Source organism: Pecten maximus, chromosome 1 (assembly GCF_902652985.1).
Source record: "Pecten maximus chromosome 1, xPecMax1.1, whole genome shotgun sequence".
In the NCBI taxonomy this organism is placed as follows: domain Eukaryota; kingdom Metazoa; phylum Mollusca; class Bivalvia; order Pectinida; family Pectinidae; genus Pecten; species Pecten maximus.
This window is the reverse complement of record NC_047015.1, coordinates 23,899,313-23,927,276: the sequence shown is the minus strand read 5'-3', so window position 1 is coordinate 23,927,276 and position 27,964 is coordinate 23,899,313. Positions and strand designations below refer to the sequence as shown.

Genomic DNA, 27,964 nt, shown 5'->3' with positions numbered 1-27,964 from the left:
CATATGGGACACCTGCTTCCTAAGATATCGTGGTTAGTCAATTTTCACTTCATCTGAATAATATTTGTCTGTTTTTATCGCCGATAATTGTCGATTGATCTGAATACACATTGAACAAAAAAAGTTGAGAAAGTTTCTGATGTGAATAACAGTTTAATGACAAAACACACGTACATCCTCACCACACATCTACCAGGGAAATGACCACTCCTGCACAAAAATCGCAATTATGGCTTGTCTAGTACAATTCACACATACTAATACTATTCATACACTTTAAATGTTGATCATAATTAAGCGTTCGATGCTTTAAACAGTATGCTGGATCTAATCCCAGGGGTTTGTAATGACAGAAATAAAATAGAGTCGGTATCGATGTAACCCCTTTGTCTAATTTCAATTTTTTGTAATATTTCATAAGATATGTTGGGGATGCACCTTTTCACCAATATGCACTAAAATATCACCTCGCCAAAATACATACCTAAAGTATGTCAACGCAGGGAAATGTGATGCAACAAATATTTGTTTATAAATCCAAATTACAACGAACCATTCAGTCTCGAAATATACCATATTTGTCAATAATCAACATGACTTCAAATGCAACAGTTCCAAATGCACCATGATAACGGAAATGACATCTGTATATAATGGAGAGACGAAATGTATTGTGTTACTTGACTGGCGATTGCTGGATACATTTAGAGAAAGCTTACGGCGATATTCTGATTGCGCTAGATGCAGTTTCTGTGTAATTGGTGCCAACAGAAAGAACACCTACGGGAGCGCCAATCAATTATTGCACTTAAATGGTTAGAATTAAGTGCGCCAAAAAAGTCTACAGCACAGCAAGCGTTTCATGTGGCAAATATGCTTTTAAAAACGAATTGATGTGTTTAATACAGATAAACACGGGATTAATCAACGGACGTGGTCGCTGTCGATTTAGATGTAATGTTTGCTTCTTTTGAGTCTGATTTAAAACATTGGGTATTCTGATTGTGCGTGTGAATCCATTTGTTGGCAATCCATTTTGAACCAATCAGCACCGGACAACCAGCATGGAGTGTAGTCTCAACTCCCTCTAAGTCGTTATCGAGGTTAAGCCAGAATGCAGCGGCTCCCTAAAATGTGATTTTACAAAACATTGATTACGTTAAGAAATTAAATAAGGCATTATATTGTGTGTGACGACTATCTGTTTGAAGACAGTTTTATGTCTTGTGTATTTTTGTCGTGACATTAACAGCAATTACTCGAACACAATTTAAAGTCAATAACGAGGGATTGTACACACTCATAAATGACGACGTGTATTGCGAATTAGGTAACCGATAAGTAAATGTTGATGATGAATGTATAGCTACATTATATAACTTTCGTCCTAGAACTCGTCAGTGATTCCAGGGGTCTAAAGGTGGATTTCAAGAAAGGAAGCCAGGAAGTGATATTTCGTGTACGATATGGCGGTTGCCTTAAAACTATTCATCTTATTGGATTTTCAACGGAAATACAGTTTAAGAATATTGTAAAGTAAAACTGAAATCTGATTTAGTGATGAAGGTGAAGCGATGTGAGGAAGATACTCATCACAAAAATACTACAATTTTAAACTAAATTATGTCATGAAAATCTAGAAAGACGAATCTTTGCACGAAAAGTGAATACATTGCTTCACGAAAATGGGAAGTGGGAGACATAAACCATGACTTTACCTTCCGCACGGGGATATGCACGTCGATTAGAGGGAACACTGTCGCACCTCCCGCCCGTACATCGCTCAGCTAGAATAATAAACAATGACATTTCAACATTCCTCTTAATAGTATACTGAATATATATTAACAGTAAGCCGTTTTACTGACTTGACTTATCTATTCTATCAGAAATAATTGCATAATTGTAAGTTAATGTACACGTACAAAAATGTACCATGTAATAAATATCATATGTTCATCTGATGTCGCAGATACTTCTCTTGCACTTTAATAAAGAATTCGTGGACGAGTCCTCACGATATACTATAAATGCCGCTTCCTCCCCATCAATCAAACAATTCTCATCATACATAAACTTTTCATTACACAATATTTACACTCACCGTTCAGTACTTACCATTGAACGTATTTCATTGTTTGGTCACAATTGGATTGGGCACAAGTTTTTGACAATTTATAAAAGGCTTCTCCACAAAGACTTATACTTATAATGTTTATAAAGAAAGATAACAGGAAAAAAGACCGATCTAAAGATTTAAGAGTAAGACGACTTGCTACATTAAGGTTACACTACAAATTAGGGTTCATAAATGATGTACACAATGTATATCTTTGAATACACTTAATTAAAAGTAATTAAAAACGAATGCATGGCACATTCTAGCTACACATCCAATACACGTCACTTATCCATTGTGCTATGGGGCGCCGTTTTACTATTTGTTAACAAAACTGGATATCCATAATTCGAATTTTGGATATCCATAATTCATTTTTGGATATCCAAAATTCGAATTTATGATATCATTAAATAATTTTGGATATCCAAAATTAATATTGGATATCCAAAATTCGAATTATGGATATCCAAAAATGAATTATGGATATCCAAAATTCGAATTATGGATATCCTAAATTCAAAGCATTTTAAGATATCATAAATTCGAATTATGGATATCCAAAATTCGAATTTTGGATATCCAAATATCATTTCTTGATATCATTAAATCGAATTTTGGATATCTTAAAATGCTTTGAATTTAGGATATCCATAATTCGAATTTTGGATATCCATAAATGAATTAAGGATATCCAAAATTCGAATTATGGATATCCTTAATTCAAAACATTTTAAGATATCCTACATTCGAATTATGGATATCCAGAAATGAATTATGGATATCCTAAATTCGAATGATAGATATCAAGTTTTGTTAATAAATAGTAAAACGGCGCGCCATATTGTGCACAAAAGCACATTCCTTAAATCCTTCATCGGGTCACTCCTGAACTTTATAGATTTCTTATTCATTTGCCACGCAGTAGAGGTTTATTATAAACTGTAAATGATATACGTAATATATGAACCATCCACAATATTTATATCAACAAATTGTAGACTGTAAGAGTGACATAGGTAGGATAGGAAAAAAACATTGATGTACTTGTTCACACGAATGTTTTGATTAGAAACTTACTTAGTCGAATAAAAGTTTGAACTCTTTTAAAAATAAACTCATTGTCAATTTTAGATAATTCATAATTTCCACACAATTCATCAGCATTAAAATGAGGTATGTGTTTACATATATACTCACATAAAACAGCATCGTAGCTAGCCTGTTTGCTTTATGTTCCGTTAAAATTTGTACTTGCTGAAACAAACAGACGCATTCATGTTTATTGTAATCTTAAAACCGATATTAGTTACTATTTAACAGAAAATAAATTTCCATATAATAATCCCGTGATATGATTCGTGGAAATCATTTATTTCAAAACTTGTATTTAGATTTACTTACTTGTTTCCCGAACCAATCATAATGTGGCTCGTATTGTCCTCCCATTCCGTAATTTCCTACCTAAGGGATACAATCAATATACATCTTATCGGACAATAAATGCAGAATAGGTGAGACTATGAGACTATTATAAATACTTTATATCATACAAATACTCTCGGTATTCCATCTCCTATATTCCTGTCTTTCTATTAATTCCCTATACCCAATTCTACCACTACCCTTTCTGGAACGTTACGAATTGATATTAATGTATAAAATGTCCACTAATATATATTTTGATATGTTCTGTAAATATTTTTTCTGTCTGACACAATAAAACGTTACCTAGCAGGAACTTGATTATCAAAAGGAGAACTATTAAGGAATAAGCATAAAAGGACAATGATAAGATGAAGGAGCGTGCATATGTAGTTAGTTTGTTCCAGGCAGATATTATGTTATTGTGTGTAAATCAAATATTTTTGTTAGACATAAATTAATTATTGTATAATTATCTGTATTCCCTTCACTTCCCTCTTTAGTCTTCCTTTTCTAATTTGTCAATCGTAAAATTAATGTAAATGTCCATTGTTTTGTGTCACATTGTTGTAACAATGTTTGGAGGAGAGGGCTTTAATAAGTTGTATAACTTGTGCCCAATCCTCATGCTTATATTTGAAGCAATCAAAATATGTTTAAACTTTAACTACTATATGTAATTATCAGTTATTTATGAAATTGTTAGTACATGTAATGTGTGTAATTGTTATTAGTACATATATGATTTTGTTAGTAATACATGTACTTGTTAGTAAATATATGTATCAATTATTAGAAATATATGTAATTATAAGTAATATAATCATTCAGTATATTATTTTACTTAAAGTAAGATAATATAAATCCGATAAGCAATGAAAGCAATGAAATCGCTCAATAGAGTTTTAGGACGTCAAATGACACCTAGTTTACAGTCAGTGGGGAATGTTAACATTATAAAACAACCGACAGACTTAGTTTGCAAAATGAAAAACAAAATAGGTTATGCTAGTTATGCTACCTGTAGAACCTCGGCGGAAGGATAGACCGGTTTCAGTGTCGTTATTGCCTGTATCCTTGTGTTGAGCCTTTTCACCATCGGATTATCATCATCGACGTAATAGCTATACGTGAAAAGAACAACAAATTAGTTTTGTATATAAACTCTTATACAAAGTATATGCTGTCTCTCTGTGTTGTGATATATAAACTGTCTCTCAGTGTTGTGTTATATATACTGTCTCTCAGTGTTGTGTTATATATATTGTCTCTCAGTATTGTGTTATATATATAGTCTCTCAGTATTGTGTTATATATACTGTCTCTCAGTGTTGTGTTATATATACTGTCTCTCAGTGTTGTGATATATATACTGTCTCTCAGTGTTTAGATATATATACTGTCTTTCAGTGTTGTGTTATATATACTGTCTCTCAGTGTTGTGTTATATATACTGTCTCTCAGTGTTGTGTTATATATACTGTCTCTCAGTGTTGTGTTATATATACTGTCTCTCAGTATTGTGATATATATTCTGTCTCTCAGTGTTGTGATATATATACTGTCTCTCAGTGTTGTGATATATATACTGTCTCAGTGTTGTGACATATACTGTCTCTCAGTGTTGTGATATATATACTGTCTCTCAGTGTTTGTGATATATAAACTGTCTTTCAGTGTTTAGATATATATACTGTCTCTCAGTGTTGTGATATATATACTGTGTCTCTGTGTTGTGATATATATACTGTCTCTCAGTGTTTGGATATATATATACTGTCTCTCAGTGTTGTGATATATATACTGTCTCCCAGTGTTGTGATATATATACTGTCTCTCAGTGCTGTGATATATATACTGTCTCTCAGTGTTTGGATATATATACTGTCTCTCAGTGTTTAGATATATATACTGTCTCTCAGTGTTGTGATATATATACTGTCTCTCAGTGTTGTGATATATATACTGTCTCTCAGTGTTGTGATATATATACTGGTCTCAGTGTTGTGATATATATACATGTATGTTTCATGTGAAACTGTGCTTCGTGATTCAAACTTTCTGTTAAAGGAAAAATCATAGTGTATAGGAAATATGGGGACATTTATAACGGATATACTTCTAAGAATTTTGCTATTTGAATAATTGTTAATCCCATATTTAGTAAGCTTTGTTTTCCATCGTCCAGTATAGTTACGTGCTTAAAATTCAAAATTTTACCTCCAGCTGTCTCCTCAACTGAAGTTATCTCTAACTGTCCAATAAGTTATCTCTAACTGTTCAATAAGTTATCTCTAACTGTCCAATAAGTTATCTCTAACTGTTCAATAAGTTACCTCTAACTGTCCAATAAGTTACCTCTAACTGTCCAATAAGTTACTTCTAACTGTCCAATAAGTTATCTCTAACTGTCCAATAAGTTACCTCTAACTGTCCAATAAGTTATCTCTAACTGTCCAATAAGTTACCTCTAACTGTCCAATAAGTTATCTCTAACTGTCCAATAAGTTATCTCTAACTGTCCAATAAGTTATCTCTAACTGTCCAATAAGTTATCTCTAACTGTCCAATAAGTTATTTCTAACTGTCCAATAAGTTATCTCTAACTGTCCAATAAGTTACCTCTAACTGTCCAATAAGTTATCTCTAACTGTCCAATAAGTTATCTCTAACTGTCCAATAAGTTATCTCTAACTGTCCAATAAGTTACCTCTAACTGTCCAATAAGTTACCTCTAACTGTCCAATAAGTTACTTCTAACTGTCCAATAAGTTACCACTAACTGTCCAATAAGTTACCACTAACTGTCAAATAAGTCACCTCTAACTGTTCAATAAGTTACCTCTAACTGTCCAATAAGTTACTTCTAACTGTCCAATAAGTTACCACTAACTGTCAAATAAGTTACTTCTAACTGTCCAATAAGTTACCTCTAACTGTTCAATAAGTTACCTCTAACTGTTCAATAAGTTACCTCTAACTGTTCAATAAGTTACCTCTAACTGTTCAATAAGTTACCTCTAACTGTCGAATAAGTTACCACTAACTGTCAAATAAGTCACCTCTAACTGTCCAATAAGTTACCACTAACTGTCCAATAAGTGAATTCTTTTATACCACAGGTAACTTTTTGGAAGGTTACAGGAGTTGTCAATGCATTCTGGATATAGTATAGAATGGATGACATCACGTTAAATACGTATACATTTGTATACTCGTCTGGTGATTAGGGTTATATACTTACTATCGACTGATTCGCGAATCCATTTCCAAACCCTCATCATCACTGGTAGGGTTGGCAGGGATTCCTTGGGACCGTTCAAGCTGGAACAGAAAGAAGTTTGTCATTTCTGAACAATAAAAAGTAGATAAAACACATTGATAAGATATTCAACCATTACGGCAGTTGACGGTGTGAACACCACTTCCCAGTCAGTATTGAGTGAATTTGTTTGATCTCCTTATTTTTGTATATGTTGTGCTTGTTAGCAGATAACAATAATCAAATGCAACATAACTACAGAAATTGCTGTGAAGTTTATTGATCAATCGTTTAGCATAATCCTCTAGTACAAATATTCATGACGTCAGAACACTTAATATAGTAACGTCAGACAAAAACGACGTCAGGAACATGTTATTATTCATATCACTTTACTAATGGGAAGTAAGTGAGAATAATTGTATAATTTTCTATTTTGTTTGGTAAGGTAAATATATAGTGACGAAGCAGAGCAAATGGAAGTATAGAAAACAAGGATATACACCCTATACTTCATTAATTGCCTGGTATCATGGCAACACTGTCCATTTTGGAGTTTATTGTTTTTCACTGCAGTGCACTTACGTAGTTGAATGTGAGATTCTGTAGAGTCGTGGTCTCTGAGTCCGACATGATGTCATGGTAGATGACGATGTATGGGGACCAGCTCAGATACTCAATCTTTGCCGGCTGGATCAGCAATAAGGGGTGATTATCGTTGTTGACGTAGGAACACACCAGAGATGGATCTTTTACCCTACTCTGGAGAACACAATATGGGTCATTATAGTATCAGAGGTGTCACAAGGAGCATAAGTCAGGCTAAGACACGATATCATACGACCATGCTTTCATTGAGTGTATTTTGTATCGAAGGTTCGTCAGATTAATGGTGTGTTATAAAAGCATCAGATTATTGCTAGCTATGATACATGCATTTTCAGTTATTATTGAGTAAAGGCCTACCTCGACAGCCCCTCGGCATAGTTTTTCATATGACCGCTTGGTATGCACGTTTCGAATTAGTTCTTTTCCGTAAAACTGGATACTACCATCGTTATGCATTGCCATGATTTCTGCCTCCATACTTTCTTGTAGCTCTTTGTCATCTTCTTCTGTAAAAGTACAATATAACAAATGTAGGAAGCTTGGGAAATTTTGTTTAGAGAAGTCATTATTGAAGCTCGAAATCTAAATATGAGCGTTCAATAACCCCCTGATCATCCGAGTAATGTTTGGGGTTAGAGATACTCCAAAGAAAACCCGAAAGAGCCTGAGCACAAGTGACAAGTGTTGACGTTAAAATAACATAGTTAATTTTGGAAACGATATTGATCATAGTTTAAGAAATTCAAATGATGACAGATATTTGGTTCTTTACACGTTAAATCCCAAAAAAGGACTAATCAACAGTCCTTGCCTACAAATTGTTTTTGCCTGTCCATCATTGACACACACATTATTGTTGATTACTGTACAATCTCGAAAAAAAAAATCATTCCATTTCGCTTTGCGTGTTTATGAAGCCATTATCATTTTTTTATTTCGATTTACACGTAACTATAGAGACGCGCGAACACGGGATAACTTACGTTCTTCTAATAGAGCTTGCAAATCTATTGTGAAATTTCTCATTTGCTTTTGAAGCTGAAATAAGAAAGATAAATGCTATTAACGTAATGTGGTGGTGAAGACAATAACGTAACTGTTACTGTCTCATTGTCGCTAGCGATAAACATGTAACTTATAGTGTAGATGTGATATTATATTCCATCCCCATAATGAATGTTTACTAGCACCCCCATGACTTCATGTTTATTGACATCTTATGACGTTACTTTTACTAACACTCCTGAAACGTCATGCTCATTTGTACCTTGTGACGTCATCTTTGTTCTAAAACACCCCTATGACAGTTTAACTGATACTAATAGCGATATTACGTTATATTTGCTACAGTGACGTCATCTTTATTCTAAAACATCCCTATGACAGTTTAACTGATACTAATAGCGAGATTACGTTATATTTGCTGCAGTGACGTCAAGCTTATTTACAACCATATGGCATCGATTACATACAATCACACATATCCATATTTCCATAGTGTACTTGCCAATTCAACAGCTAAATCTCTTGATATTTTGATATTTGTTATGGACATTTTGACATAGTTTTCGGTCCAATCTAAACATGTCTCATTCTGACAAGAGGTCGGTACCATCTCGCTGACTTCTTTTTGGATTTTTTCAATGGCAACGTCATACCAATCTAGGGCGAGCTGTGTGAACTCCCGTGTGTGGAAATCTTGGGCTATGCTGTTACAGTCGTGGGCTGATGGATGTAATTAATTCAATGATTAGACACATTACTAACAACTGAAAAATATCTTACTGATCATCCTGGTATAATATTTAATAAATGTAAACGTTGTAAACATAATAAAAAACAACATGTATGTATTTAAAAATGTACTATGACGCTGTAATTAACCTGGATATCATCTCTAGCTCTACAAAGGATAGATAGAGTCGAACAAGGAGACAACTTAGAGTAATTGACTAGCACCTTGTTATATACTAGTATAACATTAGCCTTTTTCCAATCTATCTTACAAAAATGATATCTTTTTAATTTGCTTTTCTAATATTTAATCACAAATGTAAACTGACACGCCCCCTAACAACATGGTTTGTGGTAGTCAACTCATATGCCACAATAAATTAATCGAAGTCGAAAATTCATTAACGAAGCATTGATTTAAATCGATTTCATTGTCGTTGTTGTGTTGCTTTCATTTGAATAAAAAAATCAATATCAATATTAATAAAAATTAATCAATGAAGGTAATTCATTATATAATTCATTAAGTACTACTGAAGATATATCGTTAGTGCAGACATCCAACCAGTAAACATTTACTGCTACAGATATATCATCATGACACCTTAAAGAGTGAAGGTTTAACAATATACCTGTTAACTCCCCTGTATGTATGCCCTTTATTGTGCCGTTAGCGATTTCACTGGCAGATATTTTGTATGTGCCGATAAGGCGGGCTAATCCGTCTGTTACCCCATTCATGTCCTCTTGGCCTGGCATGTAGGTTTTCTTGAGTTTAAGAATCTCGTCCAGCGCTGTAAAACCAGTGTGTATAGTATTAACACTTTAGTTCCATCTGATAATTTCCCGACACTTTCATTTTGATGAATGCTTCAACATTAATTATATAACAGTCAAGAATTTTTGATAGATTGAATGATTTTCAGCCATTTGCAAGATACAATGAAGGACTGAAACCCTTTAATTTACACATACCCTCCTGGTGACTATTCTGCTTATAGGCAGCAAACGTCTCGTCCCATTCATCAGTGTACACCTTGGTGAATTTGTACACACTGACCGGGTTACCAGCCCAGCCATCGTCATCTTTCAGTAGATCGTTCTGTAATTGTGTTAACTTCTCAGCATATCTATAATTAGTAAATACATAAAACATCAATGGTTTATGAAAAATTAATCTGTATTCTGCTGATTCCAATATATTTCTCTAAAATGAAAAAAAGTTGGGTCACGTTCTATAGGAATTAAGTGTCCTACATATGTATATATATACAGTGGATATTTGACAAGATCATCGGAGGTGACAAGAGTTATTAATGTATAGGTGACCTAGCTTATGTCTGTTAGTGACAGTCTGAGGTGTCGTATTGGAATGGACACTCAGTCGAAAGGTTTTACTGCACATACAGAGAAATGACAAATATCTATTATACTTTAAATTCTTTATTTTTGTTTTACAGGATTATTTTTGTAAACGTATGTTATCATACATTAGCTTTGTAAAATAAACTAATAAAAGACTCCAATCTAAATGAATGACAATAATGCATTGCTTGGTGCAATTTAGAATTGGCGAGGTGTATGTAAAAATCTGTGACAAATATCACAATTCATATGAAGGCTTGGTCTTTCATATTAAAATATTACGTCACTACGTCAGCGCTAGCCTTCATACGCCACAGGACAAAGCCATTTATGCTAATTAATGACATTTAAATGCATCCTCATCTCACATCTTTAAAAATTAATATTTTGTTTACTTCGTATACTTAATACAATGTATATGATATCAGATAGGAACATGAAATAAGAATATCAGATAAGTTAAAATTAGGTGTGATATATATATTTCCTGTTCAAGTGTGGTAACAACGAAAGGTATTAGAAATTAGGGTTTAGAACAGGTCATCCTCAATACATAGTGCTCCATTTTGTTTCTTTTTAGTTTCCACTGCCACTTCAGTTTATATCTTAACTATAAAATACTCATACTTTGCATTTATTTGCTTAAAATAGCAGTTTTGTTTGTTCTATTGATTTCACTGAAAAATATAAGAAATAAAAATTGACTGCTCTTTCATGGTTTTTAACATTTGGTTTAGGTGAATTTATTCTATTTCCATACACAGTTGTTCATAATACTTATTTTAAGCTTCAAGTTTGGAATCGGTGAAACTTGATGTTTCCATTGAATTTGACCAGAATAAGTTTGCGTATGAGTTATTTTACACCACTTTTAACACTAATCATGTGCCATTGTAGTTGAATTTGTCAAAGTTATGCATAATTGCCAAACCAACCAGGAAACATACTAAATATTTTATACAACAACACATGCTCGATTGTATCAAAAACCATGAAGATGGCGGCCTATATCTCTGTAATATAACTACACCATTTACAGTATCTAGTGATGAATGGAAGATTAATGTGAATTAACGAATTATTATGTTATGATCAATGTGTTCTTTTGAAACATAAGGATTGAATTCCGCGTTGTCGAGGTAATGTATTGAGTTGATCAAATTAAACTTTTCGACAGTTAATGAAGTTTGTCTCCCGACCAACCCAATTCATCATTCCATGATTTGTCAAAATTAAGATTCAATTCTCAAATACAAATGTATACTTTATTCCTACTAAGTTGTGAAAGCAGATATAAAAAAGAACCGAGCAAACAGTAAGAAAGGTAAACATATTAAAAAGTGATTCATGTTCAACACAAACCGCTTACTCTATTCTGGTATTTTTTTCTCCATTTACATGCATGTGCTTTCGATTACCTCCTATGCATCTTATTTACACTCAAACCATAGCATATACTTACGTTTTAATACTTGCATTTTAATTTATATTATTGAAATAAATCATTGTGGTCGACGGAAGCGTCCACATTGAAATATCAACTTTGGTCACTCTTCAGATGTAGTTCTACACTTGCTTTATACAGATATCACACAGGACCAAGGCATCATGATGGTTGCTTTTATTTTTTCGATCCATCGCGTTTAATTTCTCCAAACAGAATTGAATCGTTATAATAATAATTTCAACCATTCGATTCACATCGTTTTGACGGTATCATAACATTTCAGATGAAAACTTCTATACTCTAATATTTGTGTCATTGAATAAAAAAGTAATTACGAATTAAATGAATTACATTACCATTCTTCTCATATCATCTGTTAGATATTTAAATTGAGTAGCATACTTTGTCCAAGAAAATGCGCATTCCAGAATATGTTTTCAATTTATTCAAATTTATTTTGTAATGGCTATTTTATTTATGATACACAGTAGTCCAGTGTCAAAAGGCAAAGTGTTTTATCACAAAACGGGAACATGGAGTATCATCACTTATGTAAAGTGTACTTAACACGTGTATGTAGTGTGTGTAACAATACCATGAACATTATAACATAAAATTAATATAAAATGACATCACAAAATAGTCTCTCAATAATAATAGTACTTTTTGGTAAAGTCATTTCCAGGAAAAATGTCAGATGTCAGATATAATCTAAATATCAATGATATTGCGAGTACAAAGACGTGTAAATACCAACGTACCATTGGTTTGATTTCCTCACACTCTCTATACCTTTACAATGGATCTTACATATTGTAATCGTGGTAAGCATACCAATAACATTGAAAACAATCAACTGTAACTATGTTATTAATGTATTCCTGCATCTGATAGATAGCTTTATTGATAAATCATGCAATAGTAAACAGCAAATAATAGCTATATACTGATAAAAGTTGGTCGCAGAGTTCACATAGATATCAATAGTTAACAGCGTCGTATACATTAAGGTAGGTTCATACCTCCGTATACATTGAGGTAGGTTCATACGTCCGTATACATTGAGATAGGTTCATAGCGTCCGTATACATTGAGATAGGTTCATACGTCCGTATACATTGAGTTCATAGCGCCGGTATACATTGAGGTAGGTTCATAGCGCCGGTATACATTGAGATAGGTTCATAGCGCCGGTATACATTGAGGTAGGTTCATACGTCCGTATACATTGAGATAGGTTCATAGCGCCGGTATACATTGAGGTAGGTTCATACGTCCGGTATACATTGAGATAGGTTCATAGCGCCGGTATACATTGAGATAGGTTCATAGCGCCGGTATACATTGAGATAGGTTCATAGCGCCGGTATACATTGAGGTAGGTTCATACGTCCGTATACATTGAGATAGGTTCATAGCGCCGGTATACATTGAGTTCAAAGCGCCGGTATACATTTGAGGTAGGTTCATACCTCCGTATACATTGAGTTCAAAGCGCCGGTATACATTTGAGGTAGGTTCATACCTCCGTATACATTGAGTTCAAAGCGCCGGTATACATTTGAGGTAGGTTCATACCTCCGTATACATTGACTTCAAAGCGCCGGTATACATTTGAGCAGGTACACAGGTTCACAGCGTTCACAACCTTCATACATGTATGTTAACAGTAAATATTTTGGTAGGGTCAGGGCGTCAGTATATATCAGGCTCACGGTTTACGTTTATATTTAGGTAGCCTCACAGTGTCAGTATGTATCTATATATATACATTTAGTTAGGATCACAGCGTCAGTATACATGTAGTTAGGATCACTGCGTCAATATATATTTAGGAAGGATCACAGCGTCAATATATATTTAGGAAGGATCACAGCGTCAATATATATTTAGGAAGGATCACAGCGTCAATATATATTTAGGAAGGATCACAGCGTCAATATATATTTAGGAAGGATCACTGCGTCAATATATATTTAGTAAGGATCACTGCGTCAATATATATTTAGTAAGGATCACTGCGTCAATATATATTTAGTAAGGATCACAGCGTCAATATATATTTAGGAAGGATCACAGCGTCAATATATATTTAGTAAGGATCACAGCGTCAATATATATTTAGGTAGGATAATAGCGCCAATATATATTTAATTAGGATCACTGCGTGAATATATATTAAGGTAGGATCACGGCTTCAGCATATACGTATGTAACGGTATCAGTATATATCTAGGTAGGTTCAAAGTGCCAGTATAAATCTAGAAAGGTTCAAAGTGTCAGTATATATCTAGGTAGGTTCAAAGTGTCAGTGTATATCTAGGTAGGTTCAAAGTGTCAGTATATATCTAGGTAGGTTCAAAGTGTCAGTATATATCTAGGTAGGTTCAAAGTGTCAGTGTATATCTAGGTAGGTTCAAAGTGTCAGTATATATCTAGGTAGGTTCAAAGTGTCTGTATATATCTAGGTAGGTTCACGGTGTCAGTATGTATCTAGGTAGGTTCACGGTGTCAGTATGTATCTAGGTAGGTTCACGGTGTCAGTATGTATCTAGGAAGGTTCAAAGTGTCAGTATACATCTTGGTAGGTTCAAAGTGTCAGTATATATCTAGGTAGATTCAAAGTGTCAGTATGTATCTAGGTAGGTTCACGGTGTCAGTATATATCTAGGTAGGTTCACGGTGTCAGTATGTATCTAGGTAGGTTCAAAGTGTCAGTATAAATCTAGAAAGGTTCAAAGTGTCAGTATATATCTAGGTAGGTTCAAAGTGTCAGTATGTATCTAGGTAGGTTCAAAGTGTCAGTATGTATGTATCTAGGTAGGTTCACGGTGTCAGTATGTATCTAGGTAGGTTCAAAGTGTCAGTATATATCTAGGTAGGTTCAAAGTGTCAGTATGTATCTAGGTAGGTTCACGGTGTCAGTATATATCAAGGTAGGTTCAAAGTGTCAGTATATATCTAGGTAGGTTCACGGTGTCAGTATATATCTAGGTAGGTTCACGGTGTCAGTATGTATCTAGGTAGGTTCAAAGTGTCAGTATGTATCTAGGTAGGTTCAAAGTGTCAGTATACATCTTGGTAGGTTCACGGTGTCAGTATATATCTAGGTAGGTTCACGGTGTCAGTATGTAGCTAGGAAAGTTCAAAGTGTCAGTATGTATCTAGGTAGGTTCAAAGTGTCAGTATGTAGCTAGGAAAGTTCAAAGTGTCAGTATGTATCTAGGTAGGTTCAAAGTGTCAGTATGTAGCTAGGAAAGTTCAAAGTGTCAGTATGTATCTAGGTAGGTTCAAAGTGTCAGTATACATCTAGGTAGGTTCAAAGTGTCAGTATATATCAAGGTAGGTTCAAAGTGTCAGTATGTAGCTAGGAAAGTTCAAAGTGTCAGTATGTATCTAGGTAGGTTCAAAGTGTCAGTATACATCTAGGTAGGTTCAAAGTGTCAGTATATATCTAGGTAGGTTCAAAGTGCCAGTATAAATCTAGGAAGGTTCAAAATGTCAGTATATATCTAGGAAGGTTCAAAGTGCCAGTATATATCTAGGTAGGTTCAAAGTGTCAGTATGTATCTAGGTAGGTTCAAAGTGTCAGTACGTATCTAGGTAGGTTCACGGTGTCAGTATATATCAAGGTAGGTTCACGGTGCCAGTATATATCTAGGTAGGTTCAAAGTGTCAGTATATATCTAGAAAGGTTCAAACTGTCAGTATATATCTAGGTAGATTCAAAGTGTCAGTACGTATCTAGGTAGGTTCACGGTGTCAGTATGTATCTAGGTAGGTTCAAAGTGTCAGTATGTATCTAGAAAGGTTCAAAGTGTCAGTATATATCTAGGTAGGTTCAAAGTGTCAGTGTATATCTAAGTAGGTTCAAAGTGTCAGTATATATCTAGGTAGGTTCAAAGTGTCTGTATATATCTAGGTAGGTTCACGGTGTCAGTATGTATCTAGGTAGGTTCACGGTGTCAGTATGTATCTAGGTAGGTTCAAAGTGTCAGTATACATCTAGGTAGGTTCAAAGTGTCAGTATGTATCTAGGTAGGTTCACGGTGTCAGTATGTATCTAGGTAGGTTCAAAGTGTCAGTATGTATCTAGGTAGGTTCAAAGTGTCAGTATACATCTTGGTAGGTTCACGGTGTCAGTATATATCTAGGTAGGTTCACGGTGTCAGTATATATCTAGGTAGGTTCAAAGTGTCAGTACGTATCTAGGTAGGTTCACGGTGTCAGTATATATCTAGGTAGGTTCACGGTGTCAGTATGTATCTAGGTAGGTTCAAAGTGTCAGTATGTATCTAGGTAGGTTCAAAGTGTCAGTATACATCTTGGTAAGTTCACGGTGTCAGTATATATCTAGGTAGGTTCACGGTGTCAGTATGTAGCTAGGAAAGTTCAAAGTGTCAGTATGTATCTAGGTAGGTTCAAAGTGTCAGTATGTAGCTAGGAAAGTTCAAAGTGTCAGTATGTATCTAGGTAGGTTCAAAGTGTCAGTATGTAGCTAGGTAGGTTCAAAGTGTCAGTATGTATCTAGGTAGGTTCAAAGTGTCAGTATACATCTAGGTAGGTTCAAAGTGTCAGTATATATCTAGGTAGGTTCAAAGTGTCAGTATGTAGCTAGGAAAGTTCAAAGTGTCAGTATGTATCTAGGTAGGTTCAAAGTGTCAGTATACATCTAGGTAGGTTCAAAGTGTCAGTATATATCTAGGTAGGTTCAAAGTGTCAGTTTGTAGCTAGGAAAGTTCAAAGTGTCAGTATGTATCTAGGTAGGTTCAAAGTGTCAGTATACATCTAGGTAGGTTCAAAGTGTCAGTATATATCTAGGTAGGTTCAAAGTGCCAGTATAAATCTAGGAAGGTTCAAAATGTCAGTATATATCTAGGAAGGTTCAAAGTGCCAGTATATATCTAGGTAGGTTCAAAGTGTCAGTATGTATCTAGGTAGGTTCAAAGTGTCAGTACGTATCTAGGTAGGTTCACGGTGTCAGTATATATCAAGGTAGGTTCACGGTGCCAGTATATATCTAGGTAGGTTCAAAGTGTCAGTATATATCTAGAAAGGTTCAAACTGTCAGTATATATCTAGGTAGATTCAAAGTGTCAGTACGTATCTAGGTAGGTTCACGGTGTCAGTATGTATCTAGGTAGGTTCAAAGTGTCAGTATCAATCTAGAAAGGTTCAAAGTGTCAGTATATATCTAGGTAGGTTCAAAGTGTCAGTGTATATCTAGGTAGGTTCAAAGTGTCAGTATATATCTAGGTAGGTTCAAAGTGTCTGTATATATCTAGGTAGGTTCACGGTGTCAGTATGTATCTAGGTAGGTTCACGGTGTCAGTATGTATCTAGGAAGGTTCAAAGTGTCAGTATGTATCTAGGTAGGTTCAAAGTGTCAGTACGTATCTAGGTAGGTTCACGGTGTCAGTATATATCAAGGTAGGTTCACGGTGCCAGTATATATCTAGGTAGGTTCAAAGTGTCAGTATATATCTAGAAAGGTTCAAACTGTCAGTATATATCTAGGTAGATTCAAAGTGTCAGTACGTATCTAGGTAGGTTCACGGTGTCAGTATGTATCTAGGTAGGTTCAAAGTGTCAGTATGTATCTAGAAAGGTTCAAAGTGTCAGTATATATCTAGGTAGGTTCAAAGTGTCAGTGTATATCTAGGTAGGTTCAAAGTGTCAGTATATATCTAGGTAGGTTCAAAGTGTCTGTATATATCTAGGTAGGTTCACGGTGTCAGTATGTATCTAGGTAGGTTCACGGTGTCAGTATGTATCTAGGTAGGTTCAAAGTGTCAGTATACATCTAGGTAGGTTCAAAGTGTCAGTATGTATCTAGGTAGGTTCACGGTGTCAGTATGTATCTAGGTAGGTTCAAAGTGTCAGTATGTATCTAGGTAGGTTCAAAGTGTCAGTATACATCTTGGTAGGTTCACGGTGTCAGTATATATCTAGGTAGGTTCACGGTGTCAGTATATATCGAGGTAGGTTCAAAGTGTCAGTACGTATCTAGGTAGGTTCACGGTGTCAGTATATATCTAGGTAGGTTCACGGTGTCAGTATGTATCTAGGTAGGTTCAAAGTGTCAGTATGTATCTAGGTAGGTTCAAAGTGTCAGTATACATCTTGGTAAGTTCACGGTGTCAGTATATATCTAGGTAGGTTCACGGTGTCAGTATGTAGCTAGGAAAGTTCAAAGTGTCAGTATGTATCTAGGTAGGTTCAAAGTGTCAGTATGTAGCTAGGAAAGTTCAAAGTGTCAGTATGTATCTAGGTAGGTTCAAAGTGTCAGTATGTAGCTAGGAAAGTTCAAAGTGTCAGTATGTATCTAGGTAGGTTCAAAGTGTCAGTATACATCTAGGTAGGTTCAAAGTGTCAGTATATATCTAGGTAGGTTCAAAGTGTCAGTATGTAGCTAGGAAAGTTCAAAGTGTCAGTATGTATCTAGGTAGGTTCAAAGTGTCAGTATACATCTAGGTAGGTTCAAAGTGTCAGTATATATCTAGGTAGGTTCAAAGTGTCAGTATGTAGCTAGGAAAGTTCAAAGTGTCAGTATGTATCTAGGTAGGTTCAAAGTGTCAGTATACATCTAGGTAGGTTCAAAGTGTCAGTATATATCTAGGTAGGTTCAAAGTGCCAGTATAAATCTAGGAAGGTTCAAAATGTCAGTATATATCTAGGAAGGTTCAAAGTGCCAGTATATATCTAGGTAGGTTCAAAGTGTCAGTATGTATCTAGGTAGGTTCAAAGTGTCAGTACGTATCTAGGTAGGTTCACGGTGTCAGTATATATCAAGGTAGGTTCACGGTGCCAGTATATATCTAGGTAGGTTCAAAGTGTCAGTATATATCTAGAAAGGTTCAAACTGTCAGTATATATCTAGGTAGATTCAAAGTGTCAGTACGTATCTAGGTAGGTTCACGGTTGTCAGTATGTATCTAGGTAGGTTCAAAGTGTCAGTATATATCTAGAAAGGTTCAAAGTGTCAGTATATATCTAGGTAGGTTCAAAGTGTCAGTGTATATCTAGGTAGGTTCAAAGTGTCAGTATATATCTAGGTAGGTTCAAAGTGTCTGTATATATCTAGGTAGGTTCACGGTGTCAGTATGTATCTAGGTAGGTTCACGGTGTCAGTATGTATCTAGGAAGGTTCAAAGTGTCAGTATGTATCTAGGTAGGTTCAAAGTGTCAGTATGTATCTAGGTAGGTTCACGGTGTCAGTATATATCTAGGTAGGTTCAAAGTGTCAGTATATATCTAGGTAGGTTCACGGTGTCAGTATGTATCTAGGTAGGTTCACGGTGTCAGTATATATCTAGGTAGGTTCAAAGTGTCAGTATATATCTAGGTAGGTTCACGGTGTCAGTATGTATCTAGGTAGGTTCACGGTGTCAGTATATATCTAGGTAGGTTCACGGTGTCAGTATGTATCTAGGTAGGTTCACGGTGTCAGTATGTATCTAGGTAGGTTCAAAGTGTCAGTATGTATCTAGGTAGGTTCACGGTGTCAGTATATATCAAGGTAGGTTCAAAGTGTCAGTATATATCTAGGTAGGTTCACGGTGTCAGTATACATCTTGGTAGGTTCACGGTGTCAGTATATATCTAGGTAGGTTCACGGTGTCAGTATGTAGCTAGGAAAGTTCAAAGTGTCAGTATGTATCTAGGTAGGTTCAAAGTGTCAGTATGTAGCTAGGAAAGTTCAAAGTGTCAGTATGTATCTAGGTAGGTTCAAAGTGTCAGTATGTAGCTAGGAAAGTTCAAAGTGTCAGTATGTATCTAGGTAGGTTCAAAGTGTCAGTATACATCTAGGTAGGTTCAAAGTGTCAGTATATATCTAGGTAGGTTCAAAGTGTCAGTATGTAGCTAGGAAAGTTCAAAGTGTCAGTATGTATCTAGGTAGGTTCAAAGTGTCAGTATACATCTAGGTAGGTTCAAAGTGTCAGTATATATCTAGGTAGGTTCAAAGTGTCAGTATGTAGCTAGGAAAGTTCAAAGTGTCAGTATGTATCTAGGTAGGTTCAAAGTGTCAGTATACATCTAGGTAGGTTCAAAGTGTCAGTGTATATCTAGGTAGGTTCAAAGTGTCAGTATATATCTAGGTAGGTTCAAAGTGTCTGTATATATCTAGGTAGGTTCACGGTGTCAGTATGTATCTAGGTAGGTTCACGGTGTCAGTATGTATCTAGGTAGGTTCAAAGTGTCAGTATACATCTAGGTAGGTTCAAAGTGTCAGTATGTATCTAGGTAGGTTCACGGTGTCAGTATGTATCTAGGTAGGTTCAAAGTGTCAGTATGTATCTAGGTAGGTTCAAAGTGTCAGTATACATCTTGGTAGGTTCACGGTGTCAGTATATATCTAGGTAGGTTCACGGTGTCAGTATATATCTAGGTAGGTTCAAAGTGTCAGTACGTATCTAGGTAGGTTCACGGTGTCAGTATATATCTAGGTAGGTTCACGGTGTCAGTATGTATCTAGGTAGGTTCAAAGTGTCAGTATGTATCTAGGTAGGTTCAAAGTGTCAGTATACATCTTGGTAAGTTCACGGTGTCAGTATATATCTAGGTAGGTTCACGGTGTCAGTATGTAGCTAGGAAAGTTCAAAGTGTCAGTATGTATCTAGGTAGGTTCAAAGTGTCAGTATGTAGCTAGGAAAGTTCAAAGTGTCAGTATGTATCTAGGTAGGTTCAAAGTGTCAGTATGTAGCTAGGAAAGTTCAAAGTGTCAGTATGTATCTAGGTAGGTTCAAAGTGTCAGTATACATCTAGGTAGGTTCAAAGTGTCAGTATATATCTAGGTAGGTTCAAAGTGTCAGTATGTAGCTAGGAAAGTTCAAAGTGTCAGTATGTATCTAGGTAGGTTCAAAGTGTCAGTATACATCTAGGTAGGTTCAAAGTGTCAGTATATATCTAGGTAGGTTCAAAGTGTCAGTATGTAGCTAGGAAAGTTCAAAGTGTCAGTATGTATCTAGGTAGGTTCAAAGTGTCAGTATACATCTAGGTAGGTTCAAAGTGTCAGTATATATCTAGGTAGGTTCAAAGTGCCAGTATAAATCTAGGAAGGTTCAAAATGTCAGTATATATCTAGGAAGGTTCAAAGTGCCAGTATATATCTAGGTAGGTTCAAAGTGTCAGTATGTATCTAGGTAGGTTCAAAGTGTCAGTACGTATCTAGGTAGGTTCACGGTGTCAGTATATATCAAGGTAGGTTCACGGTGCCAGTATATATCTAGGTAGGTTCAAAGTGTCAGTATATATCTAGAAAGGTTCAAACTGTCAGTATATATCTAGGTAGATTCAAAGTGTCAGTACGTATCTAGGTAGGTTCACGGTGTCAGTATGTATCTAGGTAGGTTCAAAGTGTCAGTATAAATCTAGAAAGGTTCAAAGTGTCAGTATATATCTAGGTAGGTTCAAAGTGTCAGTGTATATCTAGGTAGGTTCAAAGTGTCAGTATATATCTAGGTAGGTTCAAAGTGTCTGTATATATCTAGGTAGGTTCACGGTGTCAGTATGTATCTAGGTAGGTTCACGGTGTCAGTATGTATCTAGGAAGGTTCAAAGTGTCAGTATGTATCTAGGTAGGTTCAAAGTGTCAGTATGTATCTAGGTAGGTTCACGGTGTCAGTATATATCTAGGTAGGTTCAAAGTGTCAGTATATATCTAGGTAGGTTCACGGTGTCAGTATGTATCTAGGTAGGTTCACGGTGTCAGTATATATCTAGGTAGGTTCAAAGTGTCAGTATATATCTAGGTAGGTTCACGGTGTCAGTATGTATCTAGGTAGGTTCACGGTGTCAGTATACATCTAGGTAGGTTCACGGTGTCAGTATATATCTAGGTAGGTTCACGGTGTCAGTATGTATCTAGGTAGGTTCACGGTGTCAGTATGTATCTAGGTAGGTTCAAAGTGTCAGTATGTATCTAGGTAGGTTCACGGTGTCAGTATATATCAAGGTAGGTTCAAAGTGTCAGTATATATCTAGGTAGGTTCACGGTGTCAGTATACATCTTGGTAGGTTCACGGTGTCAGTATATATCTTGGTAGGTTCACGGTGTCAGTATGTAGCTAGGAAAGTTCAAAGTGTCAGTATGTATCTAGGTAGGTTCAAAGTGTCAGTATGTAGCTAGGAAAGTTCAAAGTGTCAGTATGTATCTAGGTAGGTTCAAAGTGTCAGTATGTAGCTAGGAAAGTTCAAAGTGTCAGTATGTATCTAGGTAGGTTCAAAGTGTCAGTATACATCTAGGTAGGTTCAAAGTGTCAGTATATATCTAGGTAGGTTCAAAGTGTCAGTATGTAGCTAGGAAAGTTCAAAGTGTCAGTATGTATCTAGGTAGGTTCAAAGTGTCAGTATACATCTAGGTAGGTTCAAAGTGTCAGTATATATCTAGGTAGGTTCAAAGTGTCAGTATGTAGCTAGGAAAGTTCAAAGTGTCAGTATGTATCTAGGTAGGTTCAAAGTGTCAGTATACATCTAGGTAGGTTCAAAGTGTCAGTATATATCTAGGTAGGTTCAAAGTGCCAGTATAAATCTAGGAAGGTTCAAAATGTCAGTATATATCTAGGAAGGTTCAAAGTGCCAGTATATATCTAGGTAGGTTCAAAGTGTCAGTATATATCTAGGTAGGTTCAAAGTGCCAGTATAAATCTAGGAAGGTTCAAAATGTCAGTATATATCTAGGAAGGTTCAAAGTGCCAGTATATATCTAGGTAGGTTCAAAGTGTCAGTATATATCTAGAAAGGTTCAAACTGTCAGTATATATCTAGGTAGATTCAAAGTGTCAGTACGTATCTAGGTAGGTTCACGGTGTCAGTATGTATCTAGGTAGGTTCAAAGTGTCAGTATAAATCTAGAAAGGTTCAAAGTGTCAGTATATATCTAGGTAGGTTCAAAGTGTCAGTATGTATCTGGGTAGGTTCAAAGTGCCAGTGAGTATGTATCTAGGTAGGTTCAAAGTGTCAGTATGTATCTAGGAAGGTTCAAAGTGTCAGTATATATCTAGGTAGGTTCAAAGTGTCAGTATGTATGTATCTAGGTAGGTTCACGGTGTCAGTATGTATCTAGGAAGGTTCAAAGTGTCAGTATATATCTAGGAAAGTGATTTATATCTACTAGTAAAATGTCAACACTAAATAGATTCCGTCCAAAACGGGATACAAAATGATAATTTTCATGAATAAACAAATCAACAACGTTTTCTATCATTTCTGTATTTTGTATTAGCGAGGTTTGCCTAAAATTGGAGCCCAGTGCCAAATATAATGTCGGTAGAATTGCGTAGCCCGTCGGTGGTGTTTGCATCGTGAAATGTAAAATGTTATTCCTGTGAGTGTCATTTGTAGAAGTTCCGGGATAGAATGGTGCATTAGCACATATCGACCTGATATTATTCATGCAGTAGGTAAGGATGAGTTATATGTCAGCATGACATAACATGACATAGGTGTCAGACAGTTGGTGACCTACTTTTAACTGTCTACTCTGATTAACGATATGTTCATTACATGTCAGACAGCTGGTGATGTACGTTCCAACTTCTGCACTCATCAAGGTCATGATCATAACATGTCAGACAGCAGCTGACCTTAGTACTTTTCATTTTCTATATTCATTAAGGACATGTTCTAGTTTTAACTGTCTACCCTCATCAAGGACATGTTCAGTACATCAGTTTTTTTTATTTTTAGTAACAGTGACCTTTACCTTCGACCTTCGGACCTGAAAACAAACACTTTTGGAAAGGGAGATCTGCATGAAGTTTCAGTTTGATCAGCCCAAGGGAACTTGAGTGATCACACGACAACATTTTTGCGGACGACGCCGCCAATGACGACGCCGATATAGTGATACAAAATGTACCTATATGTCGCCTGCTTTCTGTAGGCGACAAAATATACCATTATTAAATCTTTTGAAATTAATAAGTTATTATTCAGAGTTTCATATAAACTTTCACTCGAAATGATATCTTTAAATTGTCGAATGAAAGTTTCAAGAATCACAGTAAATAGAGTACATGCTTCACAGAGAGTCATTTAAACTAATATGCCTTCTGTGTATTACATTATGAATAGCATTTTCAGTAGCCTGCAGCTAAATTGATGTGCGAATTTGAAAAACATAATCCTACTTTTTGTTAATAGCTCCAAATGAATGAGCAGTTGAAATGAACTCGTTTTTTGGGAGAGTGCATTTTGTTTGTCGAAATCTAAAAAGATAGTGATTGCTTATTCTTAAATGACAGACAAGCGCGTTCCTTTTCTGTTTTTTTTTTTTTTTTTTTTGTGAGTCCGTTAATTGCTCCCTGAAGAGAGAGTAACAATCAACTGACATTACTGAATCACTGCACTACCATAGTAGCATGAAGTATCATAACCTCCATAATATTACCATAGTAACATGACGTATTATACCATCTGCAATATTACCATAGTAAGTAACATGACGTATTTACCCTCTACAATATTACAATAGTAAAATATAATCTGCCAACTGTAAGCGTTACCATAGTAAGGTGACGTGTTATACTTCAATATATTTTACTATATAATGTGAGCAGAGAAATTTATCTTGCCCATATAAACGATGTCATCTCAAGGGGACATGCATTGTATTATATGATTATCCTCTATAAACGTTACCACAGTAAGATTGCGTGTTATCACACTGGAATACTATAAACCATAGGAAGATTGTGTGTTATTACACTGGAATACTATAAACCATAGGAAGATTGTGTGTTATAACACTGGAATACTATAAACCACATGAAGATTGTGTGTTATAACACTGGAATATTAAAAACCATAAGAAGATTGTGTGTTATTACACTGGAATACTATAAACCACAGGAAGATTGTGTGTTATAACACTGGAATACTATAAACCATAGGAAGATTGTGTGTTATAACACTGGAATACCATAAACCATAGGAAGATTGTGTGTTATAACACTGGAATACTATAAACCACAGGAAGATTGTGTGTTATTACACTGGAATACTATAAACCATCGGAAGTTTGTATGTTATTACACTGGAATACTATAAACCACAGGAAGATTGTGTGTTATAACACTGGAATACTATAAACCATAGGAAGATTGTGTGTTATAACACTGGAATACTATAAACCACAGGAAGATTGTGTGTTATAACACTGGAATACTATAAACCATAGGAAGATTGTGTGTTATAACACTGGAATACTATAAACCATAGGAAGATTGTGTTATAACACTGTGGAATACTATAAGCCATAGGAAGATTGTGTGTTATCACACTGGAATACTATAAACCACATGAAGATTGTGTGTAATGACACTGGAATACTATAAACCACAGGAAGATTGTGTGTTATAACACTATGGAATACTATAAACCATAGGAAGATTGTGTGTTATAACACTGGAATACTATAAACCATAGGAAGATTGTGTGTTATAACACTGTGGAATACTATAAACTATAAGAAGATTGTGTGTTATAACACTGTGGAATACTATAAACCATAGGAAGATTGTGTGTTATAACACTGGAATACTATAAACCATAAGAAGATTGTGTGTTATTACACTGGAATACTATAAACCACAGGAAGATTGTGTGTTATAACACTGGAATACTAAAAACCATAAGAAGATTTTGTGTTATTACACTGGAATATTAAAAACCATAAGAAGATTTTGTGTTATAACACTGGAATACTATAAACCACATGAAGATTGTGTGTTATAACACTGTGGAATACTATAAACCATAGGAAGATTGTGTGTTATAACACTGTGGAATACTATAAACCATAGGAAGATTGTGTGTTATAACACTGTGGAATACTATAAACCATAGGAAGATTGTGTGTTATAACACTGTGGAATACTATAAACGTTACCAGAGGATGAATGACATTTCATTCTCGTGTGTCCATTTTACAATCAACGCAGGGAACGTTACATTGACAGATATTACAGAATACGTCCATCTATGTTCAAGCTAGTCAAGTTACTTTGAATTAAAAATAAGAAGAAATTAAATAATCTCCCTAGATTTCTCATTGCTGCTTCAAAACTAAGATCAAATGTCGAAATTGTCCATCCTCCATGATATGTGTATATTACCATTGATATATTTGTGTAACCATGAATACGTCTATATTACTCTATGTCTGTATTACCATGAATCCCTACCCAATTTGTACAGTATTATGTATTGTACATGTTTATGCGGATAAGCCGAAAGGCTAAAAGCCAATAAACTATTAAACCATATTATAATAATGTTACATTGTATAATTCTATAAAGGTTAATACAGTAATATGACGTGGTACACCCCTTTATGAATATAACAATTGAAATTGGACATAGTATATCTCTATATAATTGTTATAAACCTAATGTGACGTATTATACCCCCTATAAAACACATTTATATATATATCGTGAGGTGTTTATTGTACCCGTTTAATGTAACCCTAGCAATTAGACGTATTATACCATCTATGAATGTAACCTTTTCAATGTGACGTATTTTACCCAATGTAAATGTAACCATACTTATATGACGTATTATACCATCAATCATTGTGACTATATTAATTGACGTTCGCAGCAAGCTAGTATGCAGACTATCATATCATAAATAGAGAATATTAAACTATGCATGGGAAATCTTATAAGATGTCATATTGAAATATATTTACATTGTTACAATTGTACTGATATGACGCCTGAATTATGTATGTGGTCAAGTGGGACTGGGAGTTCTAATCTTTGAAATAAATTTGAAGAATAGAATCCTAAATTGTTTTATGTGACAATTTGATTAAATCATATTTATATACACTCCTAGTGGCGATATAACTTAATAACATCCGCCTTCCTGATAAGCCTTTATCTTTTACATTGTTTTTACCGCTTTATTCACATTAAAGTGACGTTCCTTTGGAATTCCAAAACACTGTCTAGGTGGGTTTGCGTGTGAAGTCAGAGAGAGGAGGGAACTTCTGGTTTTCACCGCAAATAGATAAGAGAACCAGTACCATGGTCGTGTGGTTAACCTGTTTTATAGTGTAACACAGACGATTACAATAACTGCTCCAGGGTTAGACAAGCTGTGATGGATCTATAGTCCAAGTACAGGTACATAAACACGCTCATTTTAAGTAAGTATGGGATCGATTAGATATGAAGAAAATTTGATATTATGGGACAATTTATGAAAATATATTTATGTAGATGAACATTGACAACATTAGTCTGAATCGTAAAAATCCTCGTTGAATCTCTTTGATGTCTACTTACTGTTTTAACTCGGCCAATCTGTTTTCTTCGTTCGCAATATAATCATCCAACCTTAATGAAATCTGGTTAGCATCTCTAATGGCGGAATATATATAATCCATAGAAGTGAAGAGTTCCGATGATGTAACATGTATTAGTGTAGATAACACACACAGTGATATCGGAGTGATCATATCTTCTCGGCTGACCATACACTGTCTGTGGCTCTGCCAAGTAAACTGACACGGTCGGATGATCTTGAGTGAGTAGAGTCATTGTCATCGATCAAGACAGTTCCTACAGGTAAAAAGATGGCGCACAGGTAAAATGACAATGAAGCATCAATGACATGTGTTATTTGTGTATATAAAATCCCCGAGGCCCTGGCCGTCATAAAGTAGCTGTAAGCTTATGCTTGATATACTCTGTTAGACGAAACATATTTATTATTCTTATGTAAGATCATTAATAAGTGGAATCACCTAATCATATCTTCACCACCAGATATTAAAACTCGCTAGAAAAAAATAAAAAGTAAAATCGCAAGATAAGACAGATGTTAATAGAGAGTAAGCTATGGCATTTTATTTAACATCCGGGACTTGTCAATCAAAACAACATTGGTTTGCGTAGGTAATTGTCAACACATATACATATGTTAATTTATGTAGTCAGTTAATTTTTCCAACAGGATTTTGTGTATGGATTAATAAAACTCTTAACT

General features: G+C 35.1%; 1 protein-coding gene across 1 annotated transcript; it reads right to left on the bottom strand.

Annotated features, from left to right (window-relative positions):
- Positions 1-133: 133 nt before the first annotated feature.
- Positions 134-27,502, bottom strand: LOC117321996 (prolyl 4-hydroxylase subunit alpha-1-like). Its single transcript, XM_033876722.1, has 13 exons — positions 27,262-27,502; positions 10,125-10,279; positions 9,782-9,943; positions 8,923-9,140; positions 8,399-8,453; positions 7,773-7,921; positions 7,392-7,568; positions 6,789-6,868; positions 4,566-4,668; positions 3,524-3,583; positions 3,320-3,376; positions 1,719-1,787; positions 134-1,127 (listed from the first exon to the last, which is right to left on the bottom strand). The coding sequence occupies exons 1-13, from the start codon at positions 27,450-27,452 to the stop codon at positions 921-923; spliced, it is 1,683 nt and encodes a 560-aa protein (XP_033732613.1). The 5' UTR covers positions 27,453-27,502; the 3' UTR covers positions 134-920.
- Positions 27,503-27,964: the final 462 nt, after the last annotated feature.

Bases quoted from the DNA above. Each gene is read 5' to 3' on its own strand.
- LOC117321996 (XM_033876722.1), bottom strand. From the start codon at position 27,452: ATGGTCAGCCGAGAAGATATGATCACTCCGATATCACTGTGTGTGTTA. The intron at 9,141-9,781 runs GTATATTGTTAA...TACATCCATCAG, and splicing joins ACATACAGGGGAGTTAACAG to CCCACGACTGTAACAGCATA. The intron at 7,922-8,398 runs GTAAGTTATCCC...GTACTTTTACAG, and splicing joins GCAAGCTCTATTAGAAGAAC to AAGAAGATGACAAAGAGCTA.